At 42.2% G+C, this 16,494-nt stretch overlaps 1 protein-coding gene across 5 annotated transcripts in view; it reads left to right on the forward strand.

The window, feature by feature from the left end:
• Nucleotides 1–16,494, forward strand: part of LOC147311543 (FERM, ARHGEF and pleckstrin domain-containing protein 1-like) — a 58,392-nt gene that overhangs the window by 21,235 nt on the left and 20,663 nt on the right. For all 5 annotated transcript variants that reach the window (XR_015125472.1, XR_015125473.1, XM_086267520.1 and 2 more), the window contains exons 3-7: nt 12,459–12,563; nt 12,661–12,703; nt 12,880–12,958; nt 13,732–13,829; nt 14,923–15,037. Coding sequence is in view for 3 of the 5 variants with exons in the window: in XM_086267520.1 (XP_086123646.1) it covers nt 12,459–12,563; nt 12,661–12,703; nt 12,880–12,958; nt 13,732–13,829; nt 14,923–15,037 (440 nt within the window). In the remaining 2 variants the exon portion in view is untranslated. The remainder of the gene's footprint in view (nt 1–12,458; nt 12,564–12,660; nt 12,704–12,879; nt 12,959–13,731; nt 13,830–14,922; nt 15,038–16,494) is intronic.

The raw sequence follows: 16,494 nt of genomic DNA on the forward strand, positions 1-16,494 counted from the left end.
AATACAAGCCAGGCTTAATTGGACTTTTAATCAGATACCTCTGCATTGTGCATTTGTGCTATGAACACATATGCCTCGGTAGCCTGGTTATATCACTGGTGCAGTTATAAACTGAGGGCGATTCCCAGGTTGTTGACCTTAATCCTCGTCCACGGGAAGCGGCAGGTTTGGTCCGAGGCTCTGTTCTCTAGGCCTGTGTGTTCTTAGGTAATCTATATTCTGACAAGGAAATCCCAGCTGACTGGCGGCCAGGAGATAATTAGAGTTTCAGTGTGAATATATTAAAGTGCTTAAATGTGATCTTTGACATATTGATTTCTTTGGGGAGGGGGGGCTCTGATTATTTTTGGTGTGTTTTTTCTCAATTGTAGATTAATTAACCTGTGTTGTGTTTATCTGATTCCTTTTGACCTATTATATTGTACAAAATTAGACACTTTGCCAGTACAGGTTGTGTAGCAGTGGGTAAAGCATGCAAATTTCAGTTCAGCTGCTGAAGCTCTTTTGTAGCCGCTGAAAGTTTGGGATGTCAGGTCACAGCAGCTGAGAGACACTTACCTGACTGCATCACAGGGCAGAGGGCCTCTGGATTTGCTGCTCTAAGAGCTAAGTAGTTTAGGGCTAATCTTGAGAAGGCCAATTGATTGGCCTCACCACTAAGAGAGCATGTGCTCCTGTCTTTATTTATTGCTGGTGGAGATTATGTGTAAAGGAAGGAGCGTGCAGCAGGACAGTATTCCTCAGAGACCTGCGTGCTCCACCAGTGGGAGGAAAAAACATCTCTTAAACACCACACAAGCTCCTGGGTCTTATCTTTCTCACAGTGCAGCCCACTCAGGAAAATCTGTGGTAGTCTGGTGGTGAGGCAGAAAGCTGGTTTCTCAGACTTTGATTCAGCGTGTTGATGCTACACTCCAGGCAGTAGTTAGCTTCAACAGTGCCAAATCATGAATGGAGTGACATGTTCAGACTGGAAAAAGCTTTTCTTTGGCAGTGTTGCATTTGTTTTTCTACACATTAGGTAGCGTGTTGAATGGGATTCTATTGAATTTGCATGATATAAAATTGATTTGGAAAATCAAAAGAGAAATGGACAGTCATATCTGGCTTTGACTCATGCGGTATTTTTAGAATCTGAAAGTGCAAGCTTCCAACATTTCTGATTATACTCTCATAAAACAAAAGATATTGAAAGATCAGCTGGCTTAAACAGTATCCCACACTGTTTTTTGTGCCAGCCTATACACTGACTGTCCAGTTTGTTAGCTACGCCTTACTAGTACTGTTAGAGGCATCTTCATGCCAGGTGCTGAAAATATTCCTTAGAGATTTTGGTCCATATTGACATGACAGCATCACATAGTGCCTGCATATTTCAGCTCCATCATGTGAATCTCCTGTTCCCAAAGATCTTCTGTTGGACTAAGAGCTGAGTTTGAGATAATATGGAGATGATTAGGAGAGAGAGCATTGGGCTTTTTAACAACATGGTTTAACACAATCCTGATCAATTAGAGGCCTGAGGAATTTTACTGGTATTGATTTTCAAGAAAAAGAGTGATGTGCAGAGCTTTAATAACTACAGAGGGATAAAGTTGATGAATCATACCATGCAGATATAGGACTGATTTTTTTTAAAGCTAGGTTAACTTGAGAGTATGACTACATGGCGAGAAAGAGCACTTCAGAAGTTGCGCTGTTTCTCTGTAGAACTAGAGAAGAGGAACTGTGCAGTGGCACATAAGTATGTGAGGGTGGTGCAGGACATGTGTGAGGACAGAGAGACAACGGTGAGGTGTGCGGTAGGAGTTACAGATCAAAGTGGAGGAAGGATTACGTAAGAAATCTGCTCTGAGCCCATTCTTGTTTGCAGTGTTGATGGACAGGTTGACGCATGATGTTAGGCAGGAGATGGATGGCAGAACTAGAAATGTGTATATCAGTGGAACAGATCAAGTTGCTAGAGAGGCAAGGCTCATGTGTTTGGACATGTGCAGAGGAGGGATAGTGAATATACTGGAAGAAGGATGTTGAATAGACAAGAGGAAAAGAAGAAGACCACAGAGAAGATCCATGGATATAGTGAAGGCGGGTTGCTGTGACAGAGGACAATACGAGGGATACGCAGAGATGGAGGCAGGTGATGTCCTGTGACGACCCCTAAATGAAGCAAACAATAGAAGAAGGAAAAGTTGCCTTCTTATCAACTTGAAGCAGTCTGGCTATTCTTGTCTGAACTCTAATATCAACAAGACTTTGTCTTCCAGAGAACTACTGCTCACCGGAAATTTTCTCTTTTTCGGGCCATTCTCTGTAAACCCTAGAGATGGTTGTGCAGCAGTTTCTAAAATACTCAGACCAGAGTTGCTGTCGTGTGATTGGTGTGTTAGATATTTGCTTAAATGAGCAGTTGAATAGGCCTAAGTGGCTAGTGAATGTATTTCAACTACCGATTTATTCGCACTATAAGGCGCACTTAAAATCCTTTAATTTTCTCAAAAATTGACAGTGCGCCTTACAATGCGGTGCGCTTTATGTATGAATTCTGGTTGTGCTTACTGACCTCAAACTGATTTTATGTGGTACACGGCGCTCAAAGAGCTGTCAAAAAATGTTTTAGCACAACTTTGTTGAGCTACGAAGCTGCACCACTTGATGGATTGTCGGAGCATTACGGTTGCTGTAGTCAGGAGCCTCACGGACTAATCTGGGTCCAAAACTCCATCTGCTTCAGGTCCCAACGTCAAACGAACTCTGCAGCATCACTGAGAGTTAAAAACTGTCTAAATTCTTTCATCTTTAATAAAATGATCACCATGGCTGCTTTACCAGGTGTAACAATTAAGTTTAACATCTAGGCATCCATGAAAACAGAATTTATGAAATTTAACCGAGTTAGAAGTTAGCAGGGAGTTAGCTCGCTAGCTTCCATCTAAGTATAATACACCATGTTCTGACTGAGAGATTTCTGAATAAATTAAAATGTACAGCTCTGCTATTACTTTCAACATAAATGAAGACAGAAAACTAAACAGCATTGACGTTTGTAGGGTTGCTGAAGTTGAATGATGTGCTACGTGATGCTAGCAACACAGCTATGTTAGCATAACATAAACACAGTGAAGCTGGAGGATGAACTTTTCCCACTTAATAAAAGTTAACATGAGGGTTCCTGATGGTTAGAGACAAATGTAATCGCATGGTAGGATGCTGTAAACAGACCAAACTTTAGTCAGGAGAACAACTGAGATAATCCATCCACAATAGAGGTTAGTCATTAATATACTGCAACAACATGGGAATAGAGCAGCTGGGAGAGAATTCAACATTAATGAATCAATGGTACGGAAGTGGAAGCAAGAAGAATGAGTTGAGTAAAGTTTGACTTATCAGATTTTTTTTCGCTTCATGCGCTTTATAATCCAGTGCGCCTTAGCGTCCGAAAAATTTGGTATATATACATTTATATAGAAAGTAAGGGGAGACTCCTCTAATGGCAAAGAGGACTAATTAAGTAGGAAAATGACGCTATGGCTCACTTAATCCATAATCTCATAAAATCTTCCTGATGAGTTTCTGTACTTGCTAGTTTCAGGGTTTATGTTATACACCTTAAAGGCTCACTTGGTAAACTGTGGCCCCATTTAGAGTAAAATAGGCAAAAAAAGAAGTTGAGGCTTTCGGTCACTCAGACCCACTCCACCACAGAGGCTAGAATGCCAAACTAAGGACTGCATTAGTCCCTCCATTAGTTAATGGTTAATTCTATGTTTTATATGCGGTCTCTGTGATCATTTTGTGAAAATGAGAATGAATTTCGGACTTGTTTGTTTGTTTGAGCTGTTTTTGCATTAGTATGTGGTACAATAATTAATGGGTGCTGGCTGTGAATTCTGCCACACTATGAGCTTCTTATTAATTCTGCTTTCTGCTTTAATGCCATCCCATATTATTGCCTCAGTCTCTCTTTTTCTTGATCTCTACAGCACACAGAGCACACAAGCAGACATCACAGTGATTATATAGATCACTACATCTGCTCCAATATTAGCTTCTGTTAGCAAGCTGCTGTTTATGCATGCAGCGTGGCACATTTGCTTACAGTTATTTAGCATACTTTGGATATTAATTTTTCCAGAGGGCGTCCCATCTTTTTAGCATCTGATGGATTTGTGCAGGTTGGAAGCTCGGTAAAGTATACCTGGCCCGTCTCAGACTGTGGGAGCCAGTGCCCAGATTGCTAAATCAACAGCTGTTTGTTCTGCTGTTCTGATATTAATTTTCGATTTTGCATGTTGTCTTACAGTCCCAGCAGTGCTCAGAGTTAAATTAGGAAAATAAATATTCCAAAAATATTGAAAGAGTGTGTTTAGAGACAAACATCCAACATGCTCAACTGCAGATGTGCTTTGAAAAGTCTGAGCCGAGGGGAAGCGTCACACGCTGTGGGGATATAAATCATCCTGGCACGTAGTGGCCGAGTTTACTCGGACTAGGTGCATGAAATTGGACTGTAGCCCTGATTTAGTTATGTTTGTTCCTGGCAGACTGTGACAGATTGTGACTTGTAGTTTTTCCAGTTTGTTATGCAGAGCACTGATGAGGGTTTAATGGGGGATTTTTTTTTCTTGGTTTCGTGCCTCGTGTGCTGATATTTTATCTGTTACAGATTAATTTAGACCATTATTACATCGCTCGGTCTCCAAAGCATCACAGGTAATCACATTTAACTTCAGCCCCATATACCGCTGTAGCTGGTGTTACCATAAACCTAATAGTTCACTCGATAATGTCTTTTGCTCAGCTCTCTGGTGTATTCTGTAATAAGACCATCAGACGTAAAGGTCAGGCAAGGCATGGCTGGTGCTAAACCATTAAGAATTACCTCTTTGACATGTTTTTGTATTGAGATTATATATTATATATATGAAAGGATTGCCTTTTTCGCTTTCTCCCTATTGGCCTGACCTTGTGGGAGTTATCTCTCACAGTTACAGTTAATTAAGCTCCTAATTAACCTATTGATTGCCTGCACACACGTACAGAGCTCCACAGTACTCACAGCTATGCGAGAGAACACACGGTCTCTTAATTCTGCAGGTGGTGATAATTACCTTTGCAGGAAAACTGTATTTACAGCTGTAGTTACACAATTTGCTTTTAAATCAGCAGGTAATGGCTGTTTTTTTGCATATCTTATGCATGCAGGTCTTTAGAATCTGGTGAGATGACATCTGATAATCTGGAAAAAAAAATAACTTGACCTCATAACGCTGGATGGAGACTGAATTTCTGTATTTTATTTTCTTTATTTGGCGGCAAATGTATTTTGGGCTCATTCTTTTTTTTCCTTTTTTTGTATTTCTTATGGTAATGCGGTGACACAAAACGAATTCTGTTCTTCAGGCTGCCTTTATCGAGCTTAGCTAAATGGGGAGTTTCTGCCTAAATGTGAAGTGACGCATCCTCCCTCTGAGTGACAGTAATCCCCAGCTCTGAAGAGAGGCGGTGGTGGAGAATACCCAGCATGGGTTCAGAATTTGAGGCACTCTGAAAGCGATTTGGACAGATGAAGAAGAAAAAAAGGGGCCAATCTTTTTGGTAATTCCAGCTGCCTTAAAACCCGCTCTTGCCCTCTTGCATATTTTAATTATGCTCAGTGTTGGGTTAAGGCCTGATAGGACTTCACGTTGTGTTGGCTCAGTGTGGGTTTAACGTAGTCCCGTAGCTTTATCTTTGCGAAGCACACTGGCATGTTTGGTTGAACTCTGCTGCTGCTTGTTTACCGTCTCCACTAACGATGCAAACCTGCAACTGTGCTAATTTGTGGTGCAGCGACTGACAGTGGGAGGTCTTTGCTCAGATGCACAGATATTCAGCAGCACAATGGCCACAACAGGACACTTAATTGTACTTTATGCAAAATCAATATGGTTCTTGCAGCCCTGACTCCTGGGAGGCTAGGCGGGCAACGTAATGAGTCCGGGGGTGGTGGGTTCCAAGAGAGAAGCAGGAGGAGGTGTTTTCTACCTCTGACAGGATCCAGGCGTTATTTTCATGGTTGTCCTCTCCTCTCTCGTGTGACAGAGTGGCTCTGGGGGGGGGGGCTTGATAGTTAAATCATTTACCTGCTGATTATTTCCTAAAAGCACAATAATACTTTTAGATGTCATGATAAGTGTTTCACGTCCATTAAAACGGTTCAATATATGCCTCATCACATATCTGTATGAGCTCCGGGAGCACGCCAGTAATTTGACGGGATTATCAGCGGGTTCGTCTCCCTCCTTTTATCCCTTTGTCATATCCCTGCTGTAGTCAAATCACCCTGAGAACCTCTGCGGAGCATGACCTGAATCTGAATGAGCTTTAGCTGCTCCTGACTTCTCTGTCCTGCCTTCATTCCCCCTCCTTGGGCACCACAGCACAGATGCAAAGACGCCCACATGTGCAGGACAGTACTTTGAATAGTTGGCTTTAATGAGACAGAACCCATGGGAGTATGGGATGGTTAGTTAGCGGTTTCAAGAGGGATTCCGGCTAGGATGCATGTGCCTGCTACTGTAAACACTTTGTAATCTCAGCCCTTCCTACAGCAGCTTTATCAAAAGAGACGTGGTTCACTTAAGACTCGTTCCTGGGGTTTTCCACTTCTACCACAGTGACAAGTATGACGCAAAGGTTTTGCCTGGCAAAGCTCACTTTCAGTCTCCGGCACTAAGTCAATCAAACGTCGGTTTGATATCACTTGAAAATAAATAAATAACCACTTTTATAATAGTGCTAAGCCTGTCTGGGACCTTATCTGATAAGCGCTGCAGATATTTTGAATCTGAGAATTGACCTTTTACCACTTGCTTATTCCTTTCTTTGAATGACACACATCTCTTTCATCCGTGACCTCAGTCGACTTCCTGTGACGTTGCTGAATGTCACGGCTGAAAACCTGCTGGCAGAGTCTTACTCTACATTCTGTCGAGGTTTAACTGAACCAGCAGGCACAAGTTTACCAGCAGGGTCCACGACACAGGAAAAGACAAAGAATAAACTCTTACGTCCCTCTTCAGTCATGTCTAACCCCTTTGCTTTAATGCCAGCATCAACTCCTCCCATGCACCAAGCAGTATATTCAACCAGACACGATTCCCTTTGTTTTTTCTGTCCATCTGGAGCCTCGAGGCACTCGCAGTCTGTTTGCCATCTATGGCACCCACCCCCATTACCCCACACAACCTCAGGTTTGTCCAGCATCGCCTGGCCTAGCTTTTTGTGGGTGAAGTGGGCCATACGAATATCTCCTGCAGGGTTATAGTAGAGGGAACACAGAGCTGCTTTACACCTGACCTTTATCTCTTTTTGCTGACAGGAGCTTACTAACAAAGGGTGCTGGGGGGGAGTGTTTGGTCTACCCTGAAGTGGAAACCCAGGCAGACATTGCTGTCATCTTTATTTAGCTGCATTTTGTCAGTCGGAGCATGCAGAGGGCAATGCAGCGGCGTAGCTGTACTCGCACTCACACACGTGTAAACAGTTGTAGCCTCCTATGAGTCTATGTTTAAGCCTGATGAACCCAGACAGAGTCTCCCGGCGCGTCTTGTCTGGTCTGAGATTGCTGATTCAGAAAGCGTTGCCTCATGCTGCAATTGACGGCTCCTATGTAAACTGTAAACCTTATTTTTTTATAGATAGAGGCCATGAAAAGGAAGATTGGTGACATTTTCTTGGCATTCCAGATGATGAAAGAAATGTCAGGTCCTGATGATGATGTTTCCTAAGACTGTAACCTTTCAGCTGAAAGCGGAGGCTGCACGACATGTATGTAGAGGTTTGAGTCAGCTGCACTGTCAGAGGGAAGAAGTCACAGCTTCTTTTTTGTCTGATTGTTGTACACTTTAGCGTTGGCCTTTTGACTTTATTGGTGCTTGTGCAGTCTTCTTAGAGACTACTTTGATGCCTAGATTTTTAACCCCTTAACACCTAGTGTATTTAATTTGATACAGCTTGTGTGATTTTTTTGAGACTTCTAAATCATCAGTAATCATCAAATATATTTATATATAAATTTCGGGCAATTATTTCATTGTTTATGTTTTAAAGAGTTAAATGTACTGTTTGCCATCTGGATGAACAGAGGATATAAAAACAGACAGCTTTGCTGTAATTAATGGTTCAGTGAATTGACACAGTAAATTATCTTGTGTCTTTACAGCTTCAGTGACCTAAATTAAATTAAATGAACAGGTCACTCTGAGATTAAATTCAAGTATTTTTGTCTGTGGCCTGTAGTGCTAATGACCCGTCTACATTGTTTTGGTGTGCGTTGCCCAGTTTTTGAGATATCAACTGTGGAAATCAGTGCCTTTCCTTGAATCTAATGGAACATGATCGCACTTGCCTTGTGCTGCTTCAGATGCCAAAAAAATGCACACAAACAGAGTTCCTACATTAAAGTGCTCACAACAGGGTTTGAGGATTTTTGAGTAACCAGGTCATGATTTCTAGAAGGAGATATTGCTGCTGACTTTTTCACATTAATGTTTTTGGAGCTTGGAGCACCTCAAGGGAAGTGCTATCGGGTCCCATTATTTTCAACAGGGGATAATATTTTCTAAAGCTGATATCTTCAAATATGGGCAACTCACTCCAAAACAACCTGAATGGTTAAGTTAACTGTCCCTTTAAATCAGATGTTTCTTAATCCAGACGTTCACACTAGGCCATTGCTACAAGTCAATATTTCAATTCAGTTCGAAGTTTTATTCATAAAACACAAATTCATAACAACAGTTGCCTCAGGGCACTTGATATTGTCGGCTACAGACCCAACAATATTGGAAAGAAAACCAAAGAGTTGTGAAGAAATTATTCCCACAGAACATTAATATCTGTGTTTTCTTCAAGACCCATTGTAGTACCGACTAGTGCAGAGCAAATGTAAGCTCTGGAAATGCTAAAAAAACAGCAAATTTAATGTAGCTTCTGAAAGTGTTAGCATGTATCAACACGTTTAGGATTTACCCACATATATGTGCTTGACAATATGTGGCAGCTATGGCACTCATTACCAACATGCAGGCACCCATTCAGAAATAATGAACAATTGGATTTCATTCCCACTTCAGTTGCAAGCTGGCTCACTGTCACACTGCCGTGGTTTAATGGCACACTTGAACAGAGCTTTCATTTATTTTATTTGTGATACTTGAACTTTTCCTGTACAGAAAGGTCAGAATCTCTGCTGTGAATAGATCAGAAATGATTTGGTCTCAGTAATTTTCCCAGTTAATACATTTGATGTTTTCCATGTTCTATTGTAAATTTGGGGATTTGCAAATCACTGAATTCTGGGTTGTTGTTTTTTTGCATTTTACACATCATCCCAACTTTTTGGGAATTGGAATTGTAAATCCATGTGCATTATTATGGAAATTGTTCCCCCCTTACAGCTAACACAGCTTCCCCTCTTTTTGGGAAGACTTTCTACTAGCTTTTGAAGCTTGTCTGCGGCAATTTGTGCCCGTTTAATAGCATTTCTAAGGTCAGACGTTGATGTTGGATGAGAGGGCCTGGCTGGCAAGCTTCTTTCTAGTTTATCTCAAAGGTACGGTGGGGTTGAGGTTAGGGCTCTGTGTGGTACAGTTAAGTTGTTCCATACCAAAATCATCCATCCATTCTTTGGACTGAGCTTTGTGCAGTGGGGCTCAGTCCCACTGGAACAGAAAAGCCTCTGCAAAAGCTGAAAGGATAGAACTATAAAAAAATGTCACAGTGAGCTAAAACATTAACATTTCCCTTCACTGGAACTAGAAAGCAACCCCATAACATTATCCTTCCTCCACCAACCTTTACAGCTGGCACCGTGCACTCAGGCAGGCAGTGTTTCCTGCTATTCACTAAACCCAGACTAAACTCAGTCTGGTGTCCAGACTGCCAGATAGAGAAACGAGATGAGATTTATCACTGCAGCACGTTTCCATTCCTCCACAGTCCAGCGGTGGCATGCTTTACATCACTCAAGCCAACACTGGCCTTGCAAGGAGATGCTGCTGCCATGGCAACCCATACAATGAAGCTCCCAGTGCTGATGTTAAAGTCAGAGGACTTTGAAAATCTGCAGTTATTGAGTCAGCAGAGCACTGGTGACTACCTATTGTGTCACTTCATGGCTGAATTGCTGTGGTTCGTGAATGCTTTGACTTTGCAATATTACCACTTACTATACAGCTCACTGTGGATTGTCTGGAAGGGAAGAAATTTCACTAAAGACTTGTTGCAGCTGTGCTATAACAGCCAATTCCTCAGAAATGTTTGTAAAGACAGACAGCATGAATACGTGCTTGATTTCATTCATCAGCAACAATGGGATTGAATGAAACACTTGAATAGAATGACAAAGAGGTGTGGCTCAGTATATAGTCCATATAGTCTATATTGATCTCATGGTCTTATTGCCTTTGTGGCTGAATAAGAGAAAATCCCTGCCTACAGGTTCCCCAATGAAAAAGATGGAGTCAGTTGTAGTAATCTAGTAACACCTGTACTGTCCAAAGATGAGCGTCTTTCTTCGTAAACAGTTGGTTCAGACTTTATTGGGTAAATTTAACTAAAACTACTCCAATCCAGTACTGTATATCCCCTCCGGGTTATATCCTGCTAGGATTGATTAAATGTCTATTGTATTGCGGTATATTAGTAATAGATAGGTGTACCTAATAAAATGGCAACTAAGAGGGTTCGGTTTTGTAAGACAAGTTGCTTTTATGCCAGGTTTCATTATTACGTAGCTGCAATTAGGCTTTTAGAGACTCTAAAGTGAGTACTGTGTTACTAAGTGTCCTCCAAGTGCCTGCGCCAGTACAGCTGTCATCTTTGGGTCTTGTGCATCATTAACAGTGGCCTTATTATTGTGCCGGCTGCAGCGGTGTCAAATGGCAGTGCCGTAACTCCAGTCTGCAACAGCTGCATTTAATCAAGCACTGTCAAGCTTTAATCAGCCTCGGCCTTACCCATCTCTGCTTGGCTCGCGGTCATTTCTGCCCCGACAGCAGATTTATAGGGCTGGATACGTGAGACAGAAACACTCTTGAGCCTCAACACTGCATCTGCAGCGGTTTGTCCGCCGTACGTTTTCCTGGGGCACATTTGTTCAGAAAACATGAGACATAGAAGTCATTCAGGAGTTCATTTGCCTCAGTTAGGGTGGAATATTTACGTGTGAGAAGGGCTTAAGCTCTTTCCCTCTAGCCTGCTTGTCACCATATGCAAACAACTGGCTTCCATATGGCGACAGAGGACACCCTCTGCGCTGCCTGACGAGAGACAGTAGTGCTGTGTAGGAAGGACAGACGCGGGGGGGTGGCTGATGTTGTGAGTGGGCGCTTGTTTGGGAAAGACTTTGGATTTTTTTGTGAAAGTGTAAACCCTTTCACTAAGCTGGCTAAGCTTGTGTTTTTATTCTTTGAGCAACAGGAGCGCAGACTGTATCATTGTTTGCCTGTGAAACCAGACACATTTAAAGGCGGGCGAGACCCTTTAATACAGTTCAGCTGCATGAAGGGGAATTCATGTGACGCGTCTCTGCGACTCACTCTTCCTTTTATGTAAAAGCACAGGAGGAACTGCTTCCTTGAAACCCACTCGGAGACATCCCTGGATCATTATCCAAACCAAAGGGAACTGCTACTACAAACACTCACATGCTATAGCTGGGACACGCTCCGCTCTGGTGCAAAGCAGTCACGAGGAAGCAGCCAGGCAGAAATTCTCCTGCTGTGTGTGCGCCTGACAGAGCTCTGTCTTCTCAGGGTGCCTGCAACAGAAGTGTTTCAGTGGAAATCCCTGACTTTTACTTGACCTTACATGGGAAAGTTTCTCTCTCCAAAGATGTGGTGGATTTCTGAGGCCTGTGTGTTGTCACATCGCCAGGCAGCACGTGGGCTGCTCGCTCTTTCTTCAAAGTGTTTGCGCGCGGTGCGAGCGAGGACGGAGGTGGTCGGGGAGGGTCTTTATCCCATCCTGATACTGTATCAACCTCAAAGGCCGCCAGGCCGTCATCAGTGACAGCAGTGACACTGAAAACACAGATCAAAGACGGGATCTGCCTCCCCCTCTGGCTCCAGCAGGGAGGAAGGGGTTTTGTGACCAACCGAGCCCGTGAAAGCAAGAATAGAAGGACGAAGGCTGGCAGAGGAATTTGGTCAAAAAAATGATTATCTACTTGGGTAGCATTCACTCGCATGGGGTTTGACAGGTCAACAAAGCCGGGCTCTTTTGCGCCTGAGTGCTCTTTTGTGTCATTCGGCCCAGAAGTTTGGCTGGCTTTATGTATGTAACCATATAAAATACCAGAGTCTCCTTTGACTTCAATGCTGAGGACAAAAGCTGACTTTAAAACAGGAATAGTTACTGTTGCAGTGTTATATTAACTATAGCTCTTTGTCTTTTCCTTTTGTTCACAGCAAAAAGCCTCAGGCAAGGTGCTGTTTGACCTCGTGTGCTCCCACATGAATCTCATTGAGGGTGACTACTTTGGCTTGGAGTTTCAGAACCAACAAAAGATGATGGTGAGTAAATGAGAGCACAGAGGAACCTCTGTCAAGCATACCTAACGTAGCTTTCCCTAAAATCAGCTCCGTGTTGACCGTCTTCTCTCTTTCACAGGTTTGGTTGGACCATATCAAACCCATTATCAAGCAGCTCAGGCGTAAGTGCTTTAAAATACTGAACCCTATTCTTTGAAGAAATCTCTCTCAGTGAACGTTTCTTTGTTTGTCTGGAGAAAACCTGTAAGCGAGCGAGAAGCATATCTCGCTTCAAAGGGCTGCTGTTTTGTGTATTTGATGCAGTCCAATAGCAGATCTCTTTGTTGTGTTTACGCAGGGCCGAAACACACAATCCTGAGGTTTTCTGTGAAGTTTTTCCCCCCGGACCACGCCCAGCTACTGGAGGAGCTAACGAGGTGAGCTCCTCTCTGTGTGATATAACTTATCTTCGTCCCAACAGCGTGCTTATCTTCCGCTTGGCAATGAAACATGCACTTGTATACAGTGTGTCAGTGTAAATCAGTGTCACTTATTTCCACTGTGACTGAAAACAATTGTGGAAACATGAAACGTGCTGCGGTTCCCACAAGATTTATTCCCCGCCACGCTATGCTGTTCACATATCAGGGCTGCCACGTTTCTGATTTACCTCCTGGGAGATTAGTGCGGAGCTAATGGTTTTCCGGTTTCTCCTTTCTTGTTCTGGACTTTAAATCCTGGTTATTTGTCATAATTATTCATTGATTTGAAAATGCAAAAGACATTGAAAACATTTTTTGGCAAACTCGGCAGCTGAAGGACGGAGGTGGATGTAAACTGCTTGACTAGTTGGCGCTGACGTTAGATGTTCTCAAAAAACCAAAGAAATTATTATGCCTCTTATCAGGACTATATTTGTTTCTGTGCTGGACTACAGCCAGGAGGTGCAATGTGTTCAGGAAATGTCCCGAAAACTAACTTTACTTCTTATAGATTTCTGAATTTAAACTGTACACTTGTTCCAGCTGACTGTGGTTCAAAGAAAGGCAAAAGATGCTTTTCATTTAGTTAGAATTTGCAATAATCCTCTTGGCTGCCATGTTTGAGTTTAGCAGTAGACTTCAATCTGATCCAGAATTCAGGTGGTAGAAAACACCAAACTCCAGCTCCTCCTTTTGTATAATGCGAATGCTGTTTGTGTTTGGCCCAGGTACCTGTTTGCCCTCCAGATCAAACAGGACCTTTTCTGTGGACGTCTGACTTGCAACGACACCAGCGCCGCTCTGATGGTCTCCTACATTATACAATGTAAGGAACGCCGGAGCTGTTTTTGTCATTAAGCTCACGGGAACAAAACACACACATAGATGAAAGGCAGTCATGGTAAAAAAACAAAAGTACACCGCAAAGTACAGTATCAGTTCTAAGATTTTACATGAAAAGTAAGTAAAAAATAATCTAGTCCTCACCAGCTGTTAAAATCAGGCAAATACAACCTCAGACAAACAAATACACATGACAAATTACAGCAAGTAGTTATTTATTTGACGAAAAAAAACCAACAAAATGTAGAAGCAGTGTCTGAAAAACTAGGTAAACGGTGATTTAGCCTCACATTTGTCTCTAGAATACTTTGAGGAGTTCCCAAATCATCACCATCAGCAACAATCGCTTCACTAAAATCACTGATGTCTTTCATTCTTGGCATTGTGTGAATAAACAATGGCTCCAGACCAGCAAGCTGCCTAAAGTAGTGCTTTTATAGAGGTGCTCGCACTCGCTGATGATCAGTTAATCAAGTGCATTTGATTATCAGCACCCAGCGGCTACTTAGCCTCATATTTCCTGCAGAAGCAGTGAGGGTTTTTCACACACTGCTTTTTCATTTTTGATGAATTTCTTTTGTTAAATGAATAATTATAGGGTGTAAGATGTCATGTGTTGTTGTTCATCAGAGGATTTGTTTACCTAATTTTAAGAGCAGCTAAGACACGGATTATTTTTATTATATCCTGATACAGAAAACATTTCATCTAAAGATTAAATGCTTTCTTTTAACCGTGAATGTAACAGTGCACACTTAACACCACTGCAAATTGATTATCTGTGTATTACGGTGGGTATTTTTTAGTTAGATGGTGCCAATGCCAGGAAATCTGAGCATTTTCACTGCTGCAGTCTGTCACACGATAGTGATCAAAGTTTTTTTGTATCAATAAAACACTAAAAGAGGAAAAACCTTTAATTCCTCCAGAAAAGCCACGTTCTGAAGCGCTTTTACAAGCACCCTACATTGACTCTCTTTGCTATTATTCTCATTATTATCAATTCTTATTTATTTTATTCTTATTTTGTATAACATGAGCTTTTTCACCCCCCTTTCTTTCATGTCTCCCTTAAGCTGAGATTGGAGACTTTGAGGAGAGCCAGTGCCGGTCACACCTCCTCAACAACAACTACATCCCAGATCAAATGCCCCTCATTGACAAAATCATGGAGTTTCACTCAAAGAATATGTGAGTAGAGATCTTGATTCAAGGCTGCACAGTGGTTTTAAAATAAGGCAGTTGTTTGGTTCCAGTCGTAGTTTCTGTTTAACTCTCTTCATAAGGTCACTGAAGGCATGGCTGCGCTCAAATTACTCTCTCAACCCGTCAACAGGAAATGTTGTTTCAGACCGCGTGCGTGTCCCACTGGGAACTTTTATTATAGAGGTGGCACATTCAGGAAAACAGCCATTGAATGAAAGGCTCCTTTCTCAGAGAGCTGTGTATTTTTATTATACACGGGCTTAGAAAAGGCAGTCTTTGTAAGTTGTTTTACAGCTTCTGGCCAGAAGTGGATGTGAGTTCATCTTCTGCTCTGTCTATAAAGACTACTTTCCTCCTAACAGAGATCTGAAATCCTCCTTCAACCTGCTGCATGACTCACGCTGCTGCTGTCGGCCGGTTCAGTAGGTTAAAAACGCAGTTTGTCAGAGAGCGCTCTGAGGCGTCTCGTGCAGGAGGTCGCAAGAAGTGAAGCTGGCGATTGAACTTGGCGCTTCTTTTTAGGCTTTTCTATTATAACTGCCACTCGTTTTGGGAGTGGTATGTTACTGGAAACTTTCCAAATGTCCTTAAAGCACATTTCACAAAATTCCCCCAACCGTGCGTGGGTTTGAATATGTGCCAATGCTTTGCTAACACTTGTCTCACCTCAGCATTACAGGGTGTCTTGCCAGAGATGGGCACGCAGTGGGTGGCTGCGGCAACATGAAAGCAGCTCCGTTAGAGCTGACTGCTCCCTTTAACTTGCTCTTTTTTTCCCACCAAGAGTCCTTCTTAGTTGATGACTGCAGTACTTCTGGCTATGTGCCATGTAGAATTAAATCTCTTGTTAATTACCACACACAGGAAACAGGAAGGCTTATCCACTGATAAGAAATAGGAAGGTTAGTTGGCATTTGCAGCCCCTCCCACCACTTCTCCAGAAACTCAGATAAACTTGAGAAACCTGGATTGAACTCTGTCTTTGTCTTTCACTTTAATAAGCCAGATATCCAACAGGGGAATACGATTCATTTTTGTCTGAATTTACCCTCCCTGCTCTAATAATTATTTCCAAAACCATCTAGAAAATACTTTCTAAAGTGAACAATGAATAGATTGAATTTTAAAGCTCGTGTTCCTGTGTGTAAAAGATTTTTATGAGCGTATAACACAGAATATTTTGTTGCAATAATAACACCAAGGTTTAAAAGATATTAAAGAGTTTAACAGATGTGGGTTAAATAAAAGCTACTTTCAGCTGGTCCCTCATTCGCGAGCGTTCCCCACAGCAGGTAGCTCCACATCTTTGATTTGCTCAAACCACCACAGTATGCTTCCAGTGCTTCCAGTTTTCGAAAGTATAGACAACCCAACACTAAGAAGGTGTCTTTGTTTTTTGACAGTGGAGGTTTGCGACAGTGCTCGTTAGTATGTTCGCTTTA

Source organism: Aulonocara sp. 'chitande type north' Nkhata Bay, linkage group LG16 (genome assembly GCF_057382095.1).
Source record: "Aulonocara sp. 'chitande type north' Nkhata Bay isolate Kocher_YH1m ecotype deep benthic linkage group LG16, A_spYH_male_GT1.1, whole genome shotgun sequence".
Classification (NCBI taxonomy): domain Eukaryota; kingdom Metazoa; phylum Chordata; class Actinopteri; order Cichliformes; family Cichlidae; genus Aulonocara; species Aulonocara sp. 'chitande type north' Nkhata Bay.